General features: G+C 41.2%; 1 protein-coding gene across 2 annotated transcripts in view; it reads right to left on the bottom strand.

Annotated features, from left to right (window-relative positions):
• Positions 1-22,152, bottom strand: part of PAPSS2 (3'-phosphoadenosine 5'-phosphosulfate synthase 2) — an 89,893-nt gene extending 67,741 nt beyond the window's left edge. For both annotated transcript variants that reach the window (XM_010379628.2, XM_010379629.2), the window contains exon 1: positions 21,888-22,152. In XM_010379628.2, coding sequence (XP_010377930.1) covers positions 21,888-21,914 — 27 coding nt within the window. In that variant the 5' untranslated portion in view covers positions 21,915-22,152. The remainder of the gene's footprint in view (positions 1-21,887) is intronic.
• Positions 22,153-23,015: the final 863 nt, after the last annotated feature.

Below are 23,015 nucleotides of genomic sequence, written 5' to 3'. Positions count from 1 at the left end.
AAATGCTCAAGTTGAGGCTCTAAGAAATACACGGAGAATATTCACATGATCCAACGCTACACAGCAGGGTTTCTCAACCTTGGCACTATTGACATTTTGAGCCTGATAGTTCTTTGTGTTGGGGGGGCTGTCCTGTGGTCCTGTGCATTGTAGGATGATAGCAGCAACACCCCCTTCCCTTACTGTGAGTTGTAACAACTAGAAAACGGTCTCCAGACATTGCTCAAGGCAAAATCACCCCCAGTGGAGAACCACATATTTAATTATTCCAGCAGTGGATACACTGTATAGCAGTGAGAATGAGCAAATTCCAATCGCACGCAAACAATACGAATGACTCTCAGAAATACATTTTGGAGCAAAAGAAACCAAACACAGAAGATTGTATAACGTAGAATTCCATTTCTAAAAGCTCAAAAACCGACAAGATTAGTCAGGATGGTTACGGAGGAGAAGAAGGTAGTGACTAGAAGGCATTTGTGGGATTCAGGTAATATTCTGTTTCCTAATCTGTGTGCTAGTTATGAAAGTGTGTGCCAGTACACAGATTAGAAAACAGAATACTACCTGAAATACCATCACACAAATTCACTGAGTAGCACACTTAAAATTTATATATTTTTTGTATTGATTTTATACTTTAAAAGTTTAAAAATGTGGGTCACGACTGCTGCGAAACCAGAGAGCATTCAAAGTGACTGAGGAGGGGCCCAGCACCTTTCTAACAGGATGCCGATTCATCCCTCTACAGACTCACCATGGCTCCTTCTGGCCCACCCTGAACTGTAAGACAGAAATCCAGTGTATTCCATTGATGAATGAAAGCTTGTTCCTGGGGTACTTTGTTATCCAGGTGCCAACGCCAAGAAAGCACCCCCCACCACCATTTTCAATTCATACTTGCAAAGCACAGACTTAAAATTGACTTCAGTGTGAAACCGACTTAGAGTGAGACCTAATAAAGGAAGGCTCCCTCCAGTGCTAAAGAAAATAGTAACGGGTCTAGTTCCCAAATCTGAGAGTAAGTCCCTCTTTAGCGCCCAAAGTGACAACTGGGCAACTTGTTTGTTACAGTAGCAGAAGACGAGTTGTGCCGATTCATTTGGGTTCTCGTTCTTGGTTGGAAATCCTCCTGATCAATAACTTGTCCTTGCAGACAGTGGACCAGGTACAACAGTGGAGACTGTGATGATAGTGACTTTTTTTTTTTTTTTTTTTTTTTTTTTTTTTTTGAGATAGGTTCTCACTGTTGCCCAGGCTGGAGTGCAGTGGGACGATCCTGGTGGCTCACTGCAGACTTGACCTTCAAGTCTCAAGCGATACTCCCATCTCAGCCTTCCAAGTACCTGGGACTACAGGCACGCACCACTATACCTGGCTAATTTTTATATTTCTTGTAGAGATGGGGCTTTGTCATGTTGCCCAGGTTGGTCTTGAACTCCTGGACTCAAGCGATCCCCCTGTCTCAGCCTCCTAAAGTGCTGGGATTACAGGCACGAGCCACTGCAGTCAGGCCTGCTGATTTTTAAAAATACTCATTTATAGGAATTCTATATATGTTGGAAAACAGTCCTATGTCTCCTACGAGTTACAAGTTATCCCCTAGGTTTTTGCTTGTCTTTTGACTTTTGTTTTCAAGTAAAAAAAAAAAAGTTTTGGCATGTAATTTTTAAAATGTTTGGTTTTTTATTGATACGTTATTTATTTTACATACTTATAGGGAACATGCGATAGTTTGTTACACGTATAGAATGTGTAATGATAAAGTCAGGGTATTTAAAGAGTCCATCCCTTTGTGCATTTATCATTTTTATGTGTTGAGAACAATTCCAGTCTTCACTTTCAGCTCTTTTGAAATATACAATACGTTGTTGTTAACTATAGTTACTCTGCTCTGCTGTAGAACAACAGAACTTATTATAACTTTTATCGATTTGTGTCTGTACCTGGTAACCTACCTTTGTTCATCTCCCCACCCTAACCGATTTTCCCAGGTTCTAGTGTGATCATTCTACTCTCTACCTTGATGATATCAAGTTTTTAGCTCCTGTATATGAGTGAAAACATGCAATGTTTGTCCTTTTGTGCCTGGGTTATATCACTTAATATAATGACCTCCAGTTGCATTCACATTGCTGCAAATGACATGATTTCATTCATTTTTATGGCTGAATAGTATTCCATTGTAAACATATACCACATTTTCTTTATCCATTTGCCTGGTGATGGACACCTGGGTTTATTCCATGTCTTTGCTATTGTGAATAGTGCTGCAATAAACAAGTAAATGTAGGTATCTCTTTGATATACTGATTTCTTTTCCTTTGAATAGATACCAGCAGTGGAATTGATGGACTGTATCATGGTTCTGTTTTTAGTTTTGTGAGAAATCTCCAATTGTTTTCCATAGTGGCTTTACTAATTTACATTCCCACCAACAGTGTATGAATTCCCTTTTTTCCACATCCTCACCAGTATTATTTTTGTTTTACTTTTTACACAATAGCCCTTCTACATGAGGTGAGGTAATATCTCATGGCTTTGATTTGAATTTTCTTGACAATAAGTGATGTGGAGCATTTTTTCACTTATCTATTGGCCATTTGCATGTCTTCTTTTGAGAATTGTCTATTCATGTCCTTTGCCCACTTGTTAACGGTTTTTTTTTTTTTTTTTTTTTTCACTGCTGAGGTTCTGGTATAGTCTGGATATTAGTCCCTTGTAGGAAAATAGTATGCAATATTTTCTCTCATTCAACAGGTGGTCTCTTCATGCTGTTGATTGTTTCCTTTGTTGTGCAAAAGCTTTTTAGTTTAATATAGTTCAATTTGTCTATTTTCGTTTTAGGTGTCTGTGCTTTTAAGGTCTTAACCATAAAATATTTGCCTAGACCAATATCTTGAAGTCTTTCCCTGTGTTTTCTTCCAGTAGTTTTAAAGTTTGGGGTCTTATATTCACATCTTTAATCCATCATCCATTGATCTTTGCATATGGTGAGAGACAGGGGTCCAGTTTCAATCTTCTGTGTATGGATAGTCAATTTTCCCAGCACCATTTATTGGAGAGGGTATCCTTTCTCCAGTGTATATTCTTAGTGCCTTTGTAGAAAATCAGTTGGCTACAAATAAGTGGATTTATTTCTGGGCAAAAAAAAAAAGTTTTTATATTCAAAAAATTTATAGTATCTGAATATGTGTTATACTTAGAAGAGTTCTTCCCTGTTCTGTGATTACACAATATTCAGGGGTTTTTTTCTTGTATTTCTATGGTTTCTCAATGCTTTAATCTTTGCTCCATCAAACCTCTTCTTTATAAAATAAATTTTTAAAATGCTTATCTTTATTTACAAGGCTAAGCATATCTTTTTTAAAAAGATTATATTCTCAACTCTGTGATCACAATTTTTAAAAATCTCCATTCTCCGGCAGGTACTGACTTATGACCATAGTTAGAGAGTGGTTCAAAGTACATTCTACATGCATGCATATAATATAAATCTTACATAGTGGATGCTGTCGTCATATAAAGAGATAGTGGGTAGCTTTCCAGTTATAACTTGATAAAGGGTTCTTTCTGGACAACACTTTGAAATCATATTGCCTAGGAAAATGAAGATCCCGGAAAAGCACACAAAGCTTCTTAGAGGAGGCGACTGTCTTAATTCTCCATGCTTCTCCTGCACGGGGCTGGTGACAGGGCTTGCTGTAGAGTTGCCTCCTCTTTCATGTCCACTCCAGTTACTAGATGTCAAGCAATTTGATCTCTGTCATTTTTGGTCCAAAAGTATCCTGAAATTTATTTTCCATTCTGATAGTTGCATAGGAGAATTAGACAAAAAGGACAAATTGTAATTGCTTTCAGATTCAATACATAGGGGCATATATTTTTCAAAATATTTGTAATCAAATTCACTTCAAAATAATATAGAAGGAAGAAGAAAGTAAAACAAAGTTGCCATCCTTAAAAAAACACAACTGTAAATCAGAAAAAAAAGAAATGCCATTGGCTTGAGTCACCCAATCTTTTAAAGCTTATATATCTGCACTAAATGTCTGTCTTTTTATTTTATCTTATTTTTTGAGATGGATTCTCGCTCTGTTGCCCTGGCTGGAGTATAGTGTCGTGATCTCAGCTCACTGCAGCCTCTGCCTCCCGGGTTCAAGCAATTTTCCTGCCTCAACCTCTGGAGTAGCTGGGATTACAGGAGCGCACTGCCATGCCTGGCTAATTTTTTTATTTTTAGTAGAGACGAGGTTTCATCATGTTGTCCAAGTTGGTCTCGAACTCCTGACCTCAAGTGATCTGCCTGCCTTGGCCTCCCAAAGTGCTGGGATTACAAGCATAAGCCACCGCATCTGGTCTTTTTTTTTTTTTTTTTTTTTTTTTTTTTTTTTGAGACAGAGTCTCACTCTGTCACCCAGGCTGGAGTACAGTGGCACAATCTTGGCTTACTGCAGCCTTGAATTGCTGGGCTCAAGTGATCCTCCCAACTAACTCAGCCTCCCAAGTAGCTGTGTCTACAGGTATGTGCCATCATACCCAGCCTGGCTTTTCTTTTATTTATTGCATTAAAGATGAATCATCTCTGTAAAGATAAGCGCTATATAATGCAACATACTAATTTTTAAACCTAGTGAGATAAAGTTGATCAAAATTCATGATCAGATAAACCAAGTCGGGAAATTTATTAGCTTGTGTGGAAAAGGTACAAAGCTTATGAGTTAATGTGATCCATTCTAAGTTTTAGGTGATAATTATGAAACATATGAATGGGCAGCATTTCTGCCCTTGAGGTACTTACATATTTCTCCCAGAAATGCTAGAATTACACTGAAAACTCACAAAGGAAAGGCAGGCCCGTTTTTGGAAGGTTCTTCCAATATGGGTCCCTAATACTCATGTTTATCAAATGTGACAAGGAAATTATTTTAGATTTATTCCCATTGGAACATATAAAGTTCAACAGTGACATCTGAAGACTTACACTCTAGAGAATTACAAGCTACTTTCTTAAGCCACTTCCTTAATTGTGATATGGGAACGGGGCAAATTTCCAAAGATAAAGTCACCGCCGTCAAGAACAACTCACTAAGAAAGAATGGTCTTCAGGTTTTCCCAGAAAGCTGTCTTCCCATTAGGTAATGGTAAAACAGGACAAGGATAGTAAGATTTTAAACGTTCCAATCTTAAATATTCCATGAGGAATGCAGTGACCACAGAAGACTGCATTGGCTGGGAAATGGCTTTACATTAAAAAAAAAAAAAAAAAAAAAAAAAAAAAAAAAAAATCTGGAAGGGGAAAATAGCTTTCTGAAGTAGAGAAAACTCATCTGTCACTAACTAGCCAGAGGCCCTCAGGCATGTTACAATGCTCTCAATTGCATGGGGAAGGAATTAGGCTAGGCTGAGATTCTGAAGCCTGGCTGAACCAAGAAACCTTGTGGTTGGTTTTTGAAGACTGCCTCCATTCCCCAACACAGATCCATTCAATCAGATTCACTAGGAGTGCGCTCCAGGCATCACTATTTTGTGAAGCTTAGCAGGGTGGAGAAAAACTGGACTACATCATCTCTAAGTTCGCACCCAGATCTCACTAAATTAAGAGATGCATTCAGAATAGTAGCGTAATGAATGGAACAGAGGGAAACATAAAACCCATGCAGGTGTAAGTAAATCCTAACCAGGGACTTACAACACAACCTATTAGCACAAAATTACATTCTCAAATGAACCTTGGCTCCCCTATACATGAATAATAAATATGCTTGACTTACAGCAACAAAACCACTCAAGACACAGAATAATACAAAAGGGATTATGTCATTAACTTACAGTAATATTTGCACTTTGTATCCAATTCCAAACTTACGAAATACACACATATCAAGTTTTGAAAACTCAAATATGCAAATCTTTTTAATGCAAACTACAGTTCAAAGAGGATGAAGAGGTAGATTTTCAATTTTTCACTGACAAATATCTAGTTGATATGGTATAAACCAAGAGAATGATTTCATAAGTATATATACATTCCTTGTTTTATAGAAGAGGTAATACTAAATGATAGCAGCCAGTGCTAATGCTATAACTAAGAGGGTATTTTAAGTCATTAGTAAAAAAGATTCATTTGAACAGTGTTTTAAAAAGACAACAAGGCCGGGCGCGGTGGCTCAAGCCTGTAATCCCAGCACTTTGGGAGGCCGAGACGGGCGGATCACGAGGTCAGGAGATCGAGACCATCCTGGCTAACCCGGTGAAACCCCGTCTCTACTAAAAAAAAAATACAAAAAACTAGCCGGGCGAGGTGGCGGGCGCCTGTAGTCCCAGCTACTCGGGAGGCTGAGGCAGGAGAATGGCATAAACCTGGGAGGCGGAGCTTGCAGTGAGCTGAGATCCGGCCACTGCACTCCAGCCTGGGCGACAGAGCGAGACTCCGTCTCAAAAAAAAAAAAAAAAAAAAAAAAGACAACAAAATAAAGGCTCCCCCTCTTAGGGCGCACTATTTTGAATTTTAGCCAATAGGGCATAAGATCTCAAACTGCAGTTCCTAGATGTAGGTCTTGTAAGAGGAGTCTATAAATCCTTGAAGTCATATGTAAAAATTGTGTATCTGTGTCCGTGTGTGCATACATGCCTGTGGGCACACCCATGCATGGAGGTTTCTTATCCTTTTTTGAGTCAAAAATCCCTATGGTCGCCTATGGATCCCCTCTCAGAAAAGTGTTTTTAAATGCATAAAACACAAAGGATTGCCAATAAAATAAAAAGAATTACAGTAACAAAAGCTTTTTAAAAATCATAGCACGGTAATAAATATGCTTCTTTAGCAATGTATTAAATAACAAGAACTAGCTGTCTAGGTAGACAGCTATAATCTTAATTTTGAAGTATTTTTATAACTCTTTTATAGATCTTTTTATATATCTTAATTTTTCTAGTAATAAAGAGCACAGATATTTTGCAATATCTACAACAATATAATTTGATATTAAAGTATCTGTGGTTTCTGCTGGTGACATAGTCACAAGTATTGCTAATATTGCTGTGGTTTGTTGCCTGTCTTCATAACTGAAGAAAATGCTACATTTCTGTTACAAGCTATAAAAAAATTTTACTGCTGGGCACGTGGCTGATACCTGTAATCCCAGCACTTTGGGAGGCCTAGTCAAGAGGATCACTTGAGGCCAGGAGTTCAAGACCAGTCTGGCCAACTGGTGAAACCCCGTCTATACCAAAAATATAAAAAATTAGCCGAGTGTGGTGGCGCACACCTGTAATCCCAGCTACTCAGAGGGCTGAGGCAGGAGAATCGTTTGAACATGGGAGGTGGAGGTTGCAGTGAGCCGAGATTGTACCACTGAACTTCAGACTGGGTAACAGGGCAAGACTTCAGCTAAAAAAAAAATTTTTTTTACCCATCCAAGTTCACAACCTTCCTGACTTCTCTGGACCCTACATACTAAAGAACCTCTGCTCTCTCTTTATCACTCTCGAAGAGGTTGATTTGTAAGCTTGCAGGAAGGGTAGAACATTACACCACAAAGCACTCAATGAGCACTTCATGGACTGGCTCTAGGCAATGCAGGCATAGAGCCCTGGATAGTCCCACGATAACGGGCAGAAGGAAAAGGGCTCTCTGGGGTAGAATGGTAAAGGAGAGCTCTGGGACCTTCTAGAACAAAAATTCAAATATGTCTTACTATTAATTTTATATTTTAATGTTCTGTAGAGTTCCTAAAAGTGTTTAGTGACTTAGAAGATTCACAAAGCAGGCCGGGCACGGTGGCTCAAGCCTGTAATCCCAGCACTTTGGGAGGCCGAGACGGGCGGATCACGAGGTCAGGAGATCGAGACCATCCTGGCTAACCCGGTGAAACCCCGTCTCTACTAAAAAATACAAAAAACTAGCCGGGCGAGGTGGCGGGCGCCTGTAGTCCCAGCTACTCGGGAGGCTGAGGCAGGAGAATGGCGTGAACCCGGGAGGCAGAGCTTGCAGTGAGCTGAGATCCGGCCACTGCACTCCAGCCCCAGCGACAGAGTAAGACTCCGTCTCAAAAAGAAAAAAAAAAAAAAAGAAGAAGATTCACAAAGCATAGCAAAAACTCATGAATCAGAAGTAGACAAGAAAAAGGAAAGAGAACAACCCAGGGGCATAAAATGAAGTGGTACCAAGCATAAAGCTGGTGCAAAAAAAAAAAAAAAAAAAAAAGTAAGCCAAAAATTCACTTCTGAGCTTTCTGGCAGGCATCTTGAGGGGGAAAACCTGGATGGTCCCAAAATTCCCAAAGGAATTAGACACACACACACACACACACACACACACACACACACACACATACACAAACACACACACACAGAGCTCAGAAAAATATAACCCTTCTCATAGTAAAACTGGACAGAAATGTCTCCCTATGTATTTTTATAAAGAGAATATAAAGAAAATCCCAGGCTGGGCACAGTGGCTCACGCCTGTAATCCCAGCACTTTAGGAGGCCAAGGTGGGAGGATCGCCTGAGGTCAGGAGTACAAGACCAGCCTGGGCAACATAGGGAGACCTGTCTCTACAAAAACAAAAATAAAGAAAATTCCAGAGATATTTATAAAGGGAATGTTGTAATTAATAAATAATCTGAATAATATCATTACGGTAGACACAATAGTGAGTTCCACAGAGCTTTAAAAAAATAATATTTTACCAAAACAATAACAATACACCAAACACAGTTCAATGGGGTTCATGAAGTACAGCTAGTACTCAGCTCTCTGAATTCAGACACATAGAGTTACATGCTGACAGGCCATGGGCCTAAGTATCTTCCAACTGAACACTGGCTCCCACTGTATATAGCAGGAGGTGGCAAATTTTTCTTAAAGGATCAGATAGTATACATTCTCAGCCTTGTAGGCCACACAGAAATATCCATCCTTGCTGTAAAAGCAGTCACAGTGTGTAAATGAATAAGCATGGTGTTTCAAAAGTTTTATTTGCAGACACTAAAATTTTAATTTCATATACTTTTCATACCACAAAATATCATTTTCCTTTGACTTTTCCCCATCAGTCTTTTAAAAAAATGTAAAAACCATTCCTAGCTTATAGGCCTACCAAAACAGGCAGGTGACTGTGGTTTGGCTCACAGGATATGGTTTGCTAACCCCTGGTCTAAAGGCCCAAGTTTCCCCCAAGATATCTCATTGTCACTGTATATTTCTCTTTTCTCAACCCTTGGTTTATAACAACTTTTTTTTAAAAATAGTAACTGCTTCTACATTTGATCTGCAACTGTTCACAAAGGCAATCAGGATGACATGTAGGCAGACATGGCTTCAGAATTTCTATGTTTAATGGATATAAAAAGGTAATCCAGGATGAACTCGCAGGAAAGAAATGGTGTAGTTCCCACTGTCCTCATTAAAATAAAACACACACAAAAAGGGTAGAAAACCTCGAATGTACAACTTTCTTTACTTCAAGGATCACATATTAGCTTTTTTAGAAGCATCCAAAAATATGTGTAATTAGCTAAATCACTTAATTCATATGTTACATCATTTATATCACTAGTTCTCCCAATGAAAATGAAGCCATATAATGTTTCGCAGCACACAGTTAACTTGGTGCAATCCAAATATGAAACCCTTCATTCCAAATATCATCCCAATATCCCAGACAAAACATGGGAATCAGCCACCGAACTTGGCAAACTCGTGGTCTCTACTATTACATCGCCCCACAAGAAGACTGCAGGGAATTTACCTCATTTCTTTATTTTAGTGGCCTAATCTATGATTTGTAACACTTGTAACTACCTATCACGTAGAGCTACTAGGATAATTGATAACAACGTATGAATAAGTCTTGATGAGCATGATGAAAGAAAGGTATTATGCATGCCCAGAGGACCTCCGCTATAATACAGGGAAGTAGCAATTACCCTTATGGCAATACCACATGCATAAAATTGAGTCTCCTGAAATGTGTAACTGCAATTAGAAGATGCTCAAAGCCACACAATTATAGTGTTCAACCCAGGTTTCAGTTGCCCCTCCTAACACTAGCCCTGTTGGTGTTCCACTGTAGGCTGTACTTTGCTACCTCTCTGTATTTTCTTTATATATTTTCTCAATTGGTTCTGGTTATTAGGCTGTGTACATAAAACAATCTCCCTGAACCATAAATATTAAAATTCTGTGCTGAGCAATGAAAATGCTGATGAAATCTAGTACATCCAGAGAACAGGCCCATAGCCTGTGGGGCTTTGGGAACTTGTAACTCATGAATGCTCGACTGTGCAGCACTCACATAATGAACAAGGCTGGGTCTAGAGTTATGTGTAAGTCACTGCAATTATTTCTAAAAACACTTATTCTTGAGTGTATGCATTCACCCACTAGAACACTGAAGCCTTGTATTCTTAAGGTGAAATGTTGGGTTCAATTCCAAAGACTACTGTTCCTAAAACTGGCCGCAGAGCCTCATCCAAACTAACATTTATTGCCTTTTAACAGCATTTGCTAAAATCTGCATCTTCTAAAGATTACACAACATTCCAAAAAGCCCCTAAGGAAATCCCTTTCAAAGTGCCTGCATCATCCTTTTAGTCTGCAAAGATAAAATTAAAATGCATGTTTAAGTAATCAAAAGATCCTTTTGCATTCTCACAGTCATAGTATCCATTATATACTATTTTAACTGAAGAAAAAAAGAATGATTGAAAACATGGTACTTGTGTGCCAGCTCTGCCATTTGGGGTTATGCATCCCGAGGCAAGTTACTTAGCCTCTACAAGCTTTAGAGTTCTCTACTATAAAATAGGCACAAGAACTACTTCATAGGTTACTGTGAGGATGAGATGGGATACTGTACGGATAGTCAGACAAATGCTTGTTCCTTTCTTCAATTTGGGGAACCCTATTGGGTACACAAGGTGCCTTCCTGAATCCCAAGGGATGTTATTATGTCAACAAGGATTAATAACATAGTGTGATGTGTAAAAGGCTTTTTGAGTCATAGTCTCAACACTGAGAAGAAAATGGGAGAAACCGGGTATTTATGATGATCCAGATTTTTCCATTCCCTAAATGTGGCTAACTGTGCAGAGACAACACATCCTTTAGACAGAATTTTGTATCCCACTGTGAAGACACAAATTCTGTGATTCAATTTCTATGCAGTCGCGATGATTCTTTTTATTTAAATAACGTAGCTCCTCTCCAGTAAAAGACTTCAATTTCATCCCCTGAAATACACCCAGCCAATGCTGCTCTCCTCAGCATGAGTGTGTGTGTGCTCCATCTTTTTATACAATCATCTCCTGGGAACGGGAGTATGAACCTTCCTAGTACCTATCGCTGAAATACTAGCCCAGGATTGCTGAAAAACTTGGACTCCCCTTACCTCTGTGTTAGAAGGAGACAACGCTCCCAAATCTTTCTTCCAAACAGCAAAAAACATACCTTTTACAATCCCATGATTTCTAGGCACTCCTCATTGATCGGTTGACAACATCCTTAAGCGTCGACTTTGAACTGGGTCAAACTTTTATGTGAAAAATGCACTGGTGCTCTAGTTTCTTTTTTATTGTCTACAAATCATATTAATAATTACAACTTGGCTCAAGTATGGCAGCTTTGGTGGAAACAAATTATTCTGTTCATTTTTGCAGGATATTGACATAACCATAAGGCTAGGCAATAAAAACCATTACAGGTTGAGTCTGAGAACAAATACAATTTATTTTCCAATTATTCACCTTATGTTACCATAAAGAAAGAAATGTGTGTGATAGTGAGGGTAACATGTATTTGCTAATTTATGCCACTTACTCTTTTTTAATAAAAGTGCTGGAGAATGTTTCTCAATAGAATTCATTATTATTATCTTGAGATAATAGCAGTAGACAGCTGCCAGAATATATTATAAATGAAACAGTAATACATTACTAGTTACCTAATCTAGCTGTGTTGGCTACATGGCATGAAGTCTCATTGCCTCTATGAAATAAACATCTTATTATCTACAGAGAAGCTAATAAGATTCTAGCTTCTCCTTGGGTAACTCTCTAAAGACCCATTTCAGTCAAATGAACTCCCTTCAGACTGTTTATTCACAACTTGCTTCGTGAGATGGTGAAGAGCTGGTGAGTTAACGTACAGGTCAGTGCTCAATAAATCATGGCAATGAACAGAATACAACAGAGTAGGAATTTTCTAACAAAACATGCTCTAAAAAAAGAAACTTCAGATAAATTCCCACATTCCACAATCGGAATTTTTATGTCTAGGCTTTATTTGATGTCTTCTTATTCTGTTGGCTAACTTAAATACAAAGGTCAAATGAAAAACTATTTTAGTTATGATTTGGTTATTTTTTAGTAACTACTCAAAACATTGTTTTACTAGTGACGCAATGGCCCAAGAGCCATAATTACTCATATAATTTAGGAAAACACTGTCTATTGGGAGTCAGCAATTTAATTCCTGGGAAGACCACACATGGTTACTATAATCGACTTCACAGTACTTTGTGAACTTAGGAAGCAATGGAAATGGATGGATTTAGAGGTAAAACTGAACTGAGGCTTTGGTGTATAACTGAACTTTGTCCAGCCTTTACCGGATACAACTTTATCTGCATCGCATGCTATCTAATCAATGGCATCTCTTTTTTTGATAAAGCAAGTAAACCATTTGAGAAGGTTTAAGGAAGACTGAGTGAGGTGGAAAAGGGTTTAATTTTCTAAAGAGAAACAGTCCAGCCAATCAAAAGTATTTCACAATAGTCAAGTAACATCTTTCAAATACTGCTTTTTGGTCTGTATTTTCCATCCCTAGAATGCCACAATAAAATGCTAAAGCTAAGTCAGAATGTAATAAACCAACTGGGAGGAAGTTTTGTTCATGGAAAACATTTCTTGTTGAATGAAAGAGGAAATAAAGCTGTAGAAAATGGGCAGGGCAGGCTGGGCGCGGTGGCTCAAGCCTGTAATCCCAGCACTTTGGGAGGCCGAGACGGGCGGATCACGAGGTCAGGAGATCAAGACCATCCTGGCTAACACAGTGAAACCCCGTCTCTACTAAAAAATACAAAAAAACTAGCCGGGCTAGGTGGCGGGCGCCTGTAGTCCCAGCTACTCGGGAGGCTGAGGCAGGAGAATGGCGTGAACCCAGGAGGCGGAGCTTGCAGTGAGCTGAGATCTGGCCACTGCACTCCAGCCTGGGCGATAGAGCAAGACTCCGTCTCAAAAAAAAAAAAAAAGAAAAGAAAATGGGCAGGGCCACTTTCAAAAAACATGTGATAAAGAGAGAAGCGATAAGTGTGTGGTTGGGTAATTCGAGTTCCAGCTCAGTAGTAGTATCCCCACCCAGTCAACCCAAAGAATGGCCATAGAGCCTGGCACAGCTCTTAACGCTGTATATCAACTGTCATATAAAGGGCTTAAAGGTGAGCTCTTAATTTTCCTAATTTTCCTTCCAGAAGTAAAATACTAGAATTACTTTTAAACATACACACACATTCACTTTTTAAGTAGAGACAGCCTTAATATAGAGTAAATAATGTTCAACTTAGTGGAAAAATGAATGAAGAAACGTAAGAAAAGTCAATTGGGAATTTTATTGCTTTTAGCTCAAGGCCACTGCAAGACTTACTGGGCAGACATTGATAAATATAAAGGTGTGGATGGAGTGCTTCAATTAAAAAAGGCAAATGCTGTGTTTAGAATAGACTTAAAGACAGTGAATAGACTAAAAACTATAATTAAAGAATATAAGGCTTTGCTAATTATGACAAATAGAGATCCTGGTTTGGTCATTCAATAAATATTGTTGAGTGAGTGAGGTAAACAAATATATAAGTGAGGATTTCACAGGAACTGAAAAAGGAAAGGATTTTAGAGACCTTAAGGAAACAAAGTAATACCATGGGACCCCCAGCAGAGGGCCAAAAAGTTAATTCATATTTTTAACACTAGCAAACGTATGAAAATAAAATCATCACTAATGCTTGAGTTGCTGACTTTGCTGGAAATTGGGAAGGCATGAATTATTCATAAATTAATAATGATTAGAGGAGGGCATAGATGAATAATTTATAGGGATAAAATCTCAGAATTTCTTCTAGGTGGTTTAAATCCATAAAGTCTACAAATGACTTTAAAAGCACACAACCAACATAAATTTTTTTTTTAAAAGTAATTGTGGTATGAGACTGGATGTAGATGCTTGGTGGATAAAAATCAATACTTTTCATAATAAATCAATAATAAAACATAAAGCAGGTGTTAACTAGACATTTAAATCAACTATTGACTAGCAGAGAAATTATCACTATCAATGATGCAGCATTTGGCATATTTATGTAACTGTTTTCAAAAATCTTTATTGTCACAGGCTATATGCTTTTATTGCCAAAAGTTAATATTTGATGCTACACAGATTGAGTTTGTCATGCTTATATTACAGTCATGCTTGCACGATAACAATTATAGCAAAATCAACTTCACTGGTAAATTTGAAATGCAGAAAGGGATGCTGATAAGATTTTAAAGGAAGTCACATCAGTCAACTGATGGAACCCATTTTATACAGCACGTGTCATCAGAGGCAAGTTATATTTCAAGTTTTAATACAGTGACTCTTTTGCACAGAGAAAAAACATTTTCATCTTGTGCACCAATTTATTGTTTGTTTGTTTGTTTTGTTGAGGTTTTTTTGAGACAGAGTCTCACTCTGTCACCCAGGCTAGAGTGTAGTGGTATGATCATGGCTGACTGCAGTCTTGACCTCTAGTACTCAGGTGATCCCACCTCAGCCTCCTGGGTAGCTGGGACTCCAGGCCTGCGCCACCAACACTTGGCTAATTTTTTGCATTTTTGTAGAGATGAGGTTTTGCCACGTTGCCCAGGCTGGTCTCAAACTCCTTCGCTCAAGTGATCCGCCCGCCTCAGCCTCTCAAAGTGCTAGGATTACAGGCATGAGCCACCACACCCAGCCAATTTATTCTAAATTTTTCAAAAATGTGGTGATCAAAAAGACAGGAAAAAGGAACAAGAAGACAAAATTTATAACAAATCCAATGCTTATGATAAACCAATTAACCTTTCTGGAAAGCTTTAATCTTTATTGCAATAGAAGCAAAGCAAGCTTGGGTACCCGTCTGAGTCTGAAACAGGGAGTAGTGTCCTGCCCCTGGTGCTGAGCTTTGGGAAGAGGGAGGCCAAATAGCCCTGGGGACTCTGAAAGGAGAGGGCATTGGATGTGCTTCTGATCTCAGAGGAAAAGGGGGTGGGATTCAGCAGGCCCCCGGAGCTTCTCCAAGTCCCTGCATGGTCACAGCAAAATAGGAACCTAGTTCCCACACTCCTGGGAGTAGTGGGGACATGTCAAGGACCTTAACTAGTCCCACCAAATTCATCCCCCACGACCTCAGAGTTGTGCTAGAGCAACAAAACGACCTCAGGGTACCCAGGAGAGCATGAAAGAAGTAAGGAGAGTTGTTGAAACTGAAGGGGCCTTTTAGACAAGAATGCACTTGAATTAGACCAACACTAAAGATTGGACATGACAATGCACATCTCTAAGGATGTCTGCATAGGCAGAGACCACCAAGATAAGGTGAGCACTCCCCACTCCACGCTGTAGCACATCCTAGGGAAAAGGGATTAAATCAAAGATTTTTGACTAGCTATTTGACTGGAGTTCATGTTCATAAAGTACTCCTTTTATGAGAGTGGCACAGGTCTGGTAAGGTATGATAGGAGATGTCAATGATTCACAAGAATCTAGAAAGGGTAGAGGTTTCTGTTTCCAGAGTGATGGGTAGGTTATTCAGATTGATGCTTCCACTGAAAATAACTACAAATGCTAGTAATAACATAGAATAATCTAATTTAAAACAACAGGACAAGCATGGTGGCTCATGCCTGTAATCCCAGCACTTTGGGAGGCCAAGGCAGATGGATCACTTGAGGTCAGGAGTTCAAGACCAGCCTGGTCAACATGGTAAAACCCCATCTCAACTAAAAATACAAAAATTAGCTGGGTGTGGTGGTGCACACCTGTAATCCCAGCTACTAGGGAGGCGGTGGCATGAGAATCGCTTGAACTCGGGAGGTGGAGGTTGCAATGAGCCAAGATCACACCACAGCACTTAGCCTGGGTGACAGAGCAGGACTCTATCTAAAAAACAAAAACAAAAACAAAACAACCACAACAACAACAACAACAAACATTAAAAATTAAAAAAACAAATGGCTGACAAAATAGGAAGAAACTATGAGGCCAAAATCTGGAAGAAAGCAACAACTCAAAGAGATAAGTAAGCAGAGAGGCACTTTTACCTTATAAGGGTATATTTGCTGAGAGGAGCATATATGAACTGATTTTGACAGCTTCACTGAGAGAAGTGGATCAGAAATTAAAGCCCAGAACCCCCTCAGGTGAAAAGAAAAACAGGTTTTCCTCAATTTAAGCTGGGCTTCTAAACACCATACTCTAAAAATAAGAGTGAACCAGAATAAAGCTACCTCCCACTCAGAGAGACCGCAAGGACAATTGTCTTAGCATAGAAAGTGAGTATAAAAGGGGAGGGTGGTCCCTGGGAAGATGTATTCACAATCTGGCCCTCATATACAAAATAGCAATCGAAATTCATATCACCTAAGTCTTTGAAAAGTGGTAAATTCAAGTTAAAGTAGTCCTAGGCTAGGAGTGGGGCCAGACACCTGGCAGAGACAAAAGCAAATCCTCTCTGAAAACAAAGTCGTTCATCCTAGGCCTGAAAGAATCTCTGCAAGTAATTGTTCAGCAGTAATGACAAATACCCAGTCAAAAATTACCAAACACACAAAGAGAAGAGGGGAGAGTGAGGAATCTAGGAAAAAATCTAGATCCTAAGGGCAAATACATCCTCTAATGAATTCTCTAGCCATTTACTCATTCATTTATTCAATGAATATTGAACACCTAATCCGTGCCAGGCTCAATATCAGGTGCTGGGCATATAAGCTGTTTCAAGTGTCATATGAACAAATCACCTAGGGGCTAAAAGACCAGTTGAGCTGGTGTTATATTTATGTTTATTTACCTTTAGTTTCTGCATTTTCCTAAGACTTCCAAACACAAAGACTAATGAGTGCCCCTTACTATTTAGTGATAGATTTTGAAATAAACAGAAATCTCCTAGGACTGAGATTGACATCATTGATGCCTTTCCCAGACTCTAATTCCCTAAAGGTTCCATATTAGAGCTAAGCCTAATTATCCCCTCAGCAAACCACAGAGTCACATGCATCAAGAGAAAAGTGATAAAAGACAGTCATCTCAAAGAGACATATAACTGAGTTAACCACATTTATCTTTTAACTGCACCAAAGTCCAAACAGATGATCTCATAAATGGTGATGGCATGAATTGGGAAACATTAATTTTAAGGCACATGTAGGAATAGTTGAAGGTACAGGAAGGGTGAAGAGAAGTTAGTCCAATATTTACTTTACTCATGGATTATCTTTCTTGGCCAAAGTTGTTGGCAAAAACTCACTGATACTCTGGTACCTCTACACTAATCATCAACCAGTGTCTTCTATCCAGCTTATCACAATAAGAATTCAAATTGTCACCTCTACGTTTCTGCATTTGTTTTTCCTTATTAAATATTCTGGCTGGCCAAGCACAGTGGCTCAAGCCTGCAATCCTAATACTTTGGGAGGCCAAGGCAGGAGGATCTCTTCAGCTCAGGAGTTCAAGACTGGCCAGAGCAACATACTGAGACCTCATCTCTACCAAACAACAACAACAACAACAAAAACTTTAAAAGTTAGCCAGGCATGATGGTGTGCACCTATAGTACCAGGTACTTGGGAGGCTGAGGCAGGAGGATCACTTGAGCCCAGGAGGTCGAGACTGCAGTGACCCATTATAGCACCACTGTACTCCAGCCTGTCTCAAAACAAAACAAAAGTACTCTGGCTGCTGTCATTTACTGAGCCTTCAAAACAGTATTGATGTGTGCTTTTTTTTCTTTTTATGTATGCCAAACCGTGACAGTATAGTTTAATACAAATGAGATAGCTACTGCATATGAAGCACTAACTCTGGGTCTGGCACTGTGTAAGACAATTTTTAGGAGTTACTTTTCACGACAATTGTAAGCCTTAATTTATTATTACCCACATTTTACAGATGAGAAAACTTTAGGCCAGAGCAGTTACATCCTGAAACAGAAGTACGAGGGTGGGGCAAGAGGGTGAGTTTTGATGCTGGACAGACCTGAATTTCAATAGCGCCCTGCCCCTGGTATTTCTCCTCCCCTGAAGACAAAGCTGTTTCCTGAGATGAGAACTACTGTGGGGATGAGACGAAATCCAGTATGTCTGAGTGTCTGGCCTCTAGGAAATGCTTGTTTCTCCCTCCTTCCAGTGGTTACTCATCGAGAAATTCGTGTCTTATCTTAGGTAGTGTCTTTATGTAGTTTTAAAAGTAATTACTTCCGGCTGGGTACAGTGGCTCAAGCCTGCAATCCCAGCACTTTGGAAGGTCAAGGTGGGTGAATCACCTGAGGTCAGGAGTTCGATGCTAGCCTGACTAATGTGGCAAAACCCCGTCTCTACTAAAAATACAAAAATTACCTGGACGTGGTGGTACACACCAGTAGTGCCAGCTACCCAGGAGGCTGAGGCAAGAGAATTGCTTGAACCTGGGAGGCGGAGGTTGCAGTGAGCCAAAATCGCTCCTCTGCACTCCAGCCTGGGTGACAGAGTAAGACTCCATCTCAAAAAAAAAAAAAAAAAAAAAGTAGCTACTTCTAGAAAAATAATGTTATACTGTACACAGTTCTGATTATAAGGAAAAGGTAATCAGCAGGGCACGATGGCAGTGCCTATAATCCCAGCTACTTGGGAGGCTGGGGCAAGAGAATGACTTGAACCTGGGAGGTGGAGGTTGCAGTGAGCTGAGATCATGCCAGGCTACTGCACTCCAGCCTGGGTGACAGAGTGAGACTCTGTCTCAAAAAAAAAAAAATAAATAAATAAAGAAAATAAATAAGGAAAAGGTTGATAATCCCTTACATCTATGGAGAGTGCTGTGGTTTTCAGTATCTTTTCACTCTTCCAAGCGTTGTCTTATTTGATCCTTCGTAAATAACTTAATATCTCAGTCAATATTTTCAGATTGGGTGTCTCCAGAACATAACAGCACTGTCTGTGGGCCTTGAAAAATGTTAATCCAGGAAATGATGTAAGAGGAAAGGCCCAGGCCTTTGCCTTCCCTTTTTTCCAGTCTCCTAGAGGCAGTCTGTCCCTTTCCCTCTCCTGGGTGTCTAAGTGTGCATATAGGGAGTGGGGGTGGGAGGGTAGCCAGGGTTGGAGGTAAGTGAGGGGCGGAAGGGATGAAGGGATGAATGTGACTGGTAGCTGTTTCTTTGGTTTCCATGGTAAAGATGCATAGCACAGAAGGAATGTGCTACCTTCCTTTATAAAAGAACACTTTATTTATTTTTTCTAAAGCTTATGAAAAAATCATCCTACACTCTTTCATTTAAACCAAAACTATCTACTCTTCCTAGAGTGGTCTGAACTGAAAGGCAATATTCATCCAGAGAGCGTGGCCAAAAAAACCTGGAAAAAAGGTATCTCCTTTTCCCTCTACCCCACCCAGTATACTACCTGGCACACAGTAGGTGCTCAACAAATATTTGAAGTTACTGTAGTGGCTGCTGTGTGAATTAACTGTCCTCTGTTGACAGTGCAGTAAACAATGTGATGATTCCTATAAGACCATAAAAGATCAGCTCAGTCTCACTCCCAGGCTAGCTTGTGAGGTCAGCAATACTTACTTATCAAATAATTGATTAGTTCAGAGGTCACACAAGTGGACAGATTTTGCTTTGGCCTGCAAGGTTTCAAAACACATTTTGAATGAACATTCAAAGCTTGAGAGATTCCACATGCATTTACAGTTGGCTTGCTGTAAATAGTACTGACAGTACCTATCTAGCCCTTTTGGGAACTTGGGTTGGTACCTGGGTTATAACTGCATTAGACTAAATCAAAATTCAGAAAAGTTCCATTTCAGTTAGCTGTTTCAGGAGTTAATTTAATGCTGTATAAAACAGATACACACATACAGCCACCCAACAAAAAACAGAAGGTTCAGAATGTGTAAATACAAAAACCGAACCCTCTGGCCCTCAAATTTCTCACTGCTTCTGACTGTGCAGAGCCCCCACAATTGATTTGTAATGACCCTGTTCTCAAACCCTCCTCTTCCTGGGCTCCTGCCAACTGGAGGCATCAAGAGGAGAGACCACGTCGTCCCTTTCTAATGCTTGACAAAGCCCCCCATCACAACTGAGAAGGAATTCTTGATGCAAGCAGGAAAGTGGGAATTATAACCCCACTGATATAAAAAGCTAGAGGCACAGAGGCTTGCCATTTAAAAGACACTATTTAGGATTTTACAGAAATTAATTACATTAAATAGGAATAAAATACAAGTGATTTTCATTTATTATTTTAAACAATATGAGAGTCCCCCACTTAAATATTACTCCGGAGAAAGGCAGCTGGATTTTGATGAATGTCTCTTCCCAAATTGATGTCACCTACACCCTGGACCCTCTTGCTGGTCCAGTATGGTCCCTGGAAGCCACAGAGCCCCCACCCTGTTCTCTTGCTGCTCAAGTGACCTTTCCAGCCCTGCATGGCCCCTCCACACTCCTTCCCCACTTCTTGGCTTTATATTTTGTTTTTTTTTAAACCTCTCCCCGGCCCACCACAAATACACCTCAAAGATATCTCGGTAATACACATTATATAAGAATAAACATTTATCGGGCACCTACTACGTGTCCGTTGCAAGTCTACTTACTAGAGAGAGGTCAACCCATTCAGTAACCAGTACAATCACCTGAGGCTTGCAGGATGGTGGCTGAAGATAGAATGTTCAGCGGCCAGACTGCTGAGTGAGATTTTATCAAGGCTTGCTGACCACATCTGACGTGGCCCCAATGCTGTCTAGAAGGCGCCATCCAACTCTGTGAGTCTATGATTACTGCTCCCGTTTTATTTTTTTCAGCTTTATTGGGGTGTAATTGACAAATAGAACTGCTGCCATTTTCAAGAATGCAAAATTTATAGGTGCCCATGTTGCTGGGAAAGAAACTTTTCTCTTTGACACGCCCTCATATTTCCCATTAAAAGAGGACAGCTCATATTATTAATTCTGGGTAAAACTGTGCCTCCTCAACACAGTCCCCTCATCTTACTCCACCAAACCGAGGGGCACCCTCACCCCTCATTACTGAACTCGAGATGCCACCCGATGCCGAAATCAAGCTAGAGGACTAAACCCCGCCAGCGTAGAAATGCTTTTTCTTCCAGTTTGCCTCGATAATTGCAGTTTCCTCTATGAAAGTCAGTCATTATTAAAGTCCACTCCAAGGAAGTTCCCATAGACAAAACCCCAGCGACCAGACCTGGCAGAAGGGGAGTCAGCTCGATCTGCTCCGAGACCCTACAGAAGAAAAGGCGGGTCTGGAAGAGCTCCTGGGAAAGAAAGGGGATTTCCTGTCCCTGGTCCTGGATCTAGATCCAGACCCACTTGAGAAGCTCGGGAGGTCTCTCGCGGGCGTGGCGACCCCAAGGAGCGCAGATTGCCAGAGTCGCAGGGTGGAGAGAGGCTGCGGGGCGAGGGCTGCCCCGGGAATTCCACACAGAGCCTCTTTCTCCTGCTTCCCTCCGTGCCCTCCTCTTCCTCCACCTCCTCGTCCTCCTCCAGACGCCCCCTCCCGGGCAGGGTGGGACCCAAGTGCCGGAGGATTGAAGGGTGGGGGTCGGCGCCTGCAGCGCGGTGGCGGGGAGGGAAGCCGGCGCCTGGAAGCCTACCGTCTTTTGCTTCTTGATCCCCGACATGCTGGTTGGCTGCGGCGGAGCCCGGGTCCCGGGAGCAGAGACCGAAGGACGCAGGGACGGCGACGGCAGCGGCGGCAGCGGCGGCTGCCGGACTCCCGGGAAGGAGGTATAAAAAGGCTCCGCAGACACGTCGCACTTCCCTTGACCAGCCCCCTTCTCCTACTCCTCCTCCCGCCACGCTCCTCTCCGCCCCGTCGGTTCCGCAAGCAGCACTCAACCTCGGGGACCCGGCCGCCGCCGCCTGGGCGGGGTCCCCGGCCCGGCCCCTACTCGCGGGCGCGCGCTCCGCCAGCCCTGGTCCCCGGCGAGACCTTGCAGCGGAGCGGCAGTTGGCACGCCTGGCGGGCGGCTCGGGGTCAAGTTCACCCTGCCTGCCCCACCCCCGGAGGGTCCCAGAGCGTCCTCCACTCCCCTCACCAGCCTCCCGCGCCTCTTCAAGGAAGTCGTCCTGCGTCTAGGACCTAAGAGCTTATTTGGTTAAGGGCAAGGATGCTTGAAGCCGCCAGGTTTGTTGGCAGGATCCTCATATGCAGTACTAAAAACGAAGGCCCACATTCATGGATCCTTACAATGCACTCCGCTGAGCTCTGCCTTAATTCTCATGGGCCCCCTCCATTCTGCTCCGACCCCAGGCAGGAGGTCCTACTAACTCCCCATTTTACAAACGAGGCAATTGAGGCTTTCAGACTTTGCCAAGATTATATTGCAAATGAGGGGATTCAAACCCAGGCTGTCAGCCTCCGCAGTGCAGGCTTTCTCCACCAGCATCATCACACATGGTGATAACTCCCAAGGCTCACAGCTTGTCTGTTCACTACGCATCTGCTGAGGGGATTACATGCACTTCCTCCATTCCTGCTCACAACAGTATCGTCGGGTTACAGGTATGGACCTGCAGAGGCACGGCCCCTCCTCACAACGTCAAGCAAGTGGCAGTGGCCAATGGAAGTCCAGCGACTTGTTTCAGTCCACCCCCAAAGTAGCACTTCTATCCCACTGGAATGGGCCCTGAGGAGGAGGAAAGGAGGCACAAGTTGAGCAGGCCTAGTCCTAGGGCTCCAAGATTTACCAGAGGTCAGTGTGAGGCAACCCTTGGAAAGA

This window comes from Rhinopithecus roxellana, chromosome 11, assembly GCF_007565055.1.
Source record: "Rhinopithecus roxellana isolate Shanxi Qingling chromosome 11, ASM756505v1, whole genome shotgun sequence".
Classification (NCBI taxonomy): domain Eukaryota; kingdom Metazoa; phylum Chordata; class Mammalia; order Primates; family Cercopithecidae; genus Rhinopithecus; species Rhinopithecus roxellana.
Note: the sequence above shows the minus strand (reverse complement) of the source record. Positions and strands in the feature narration are given on the sequence as shown.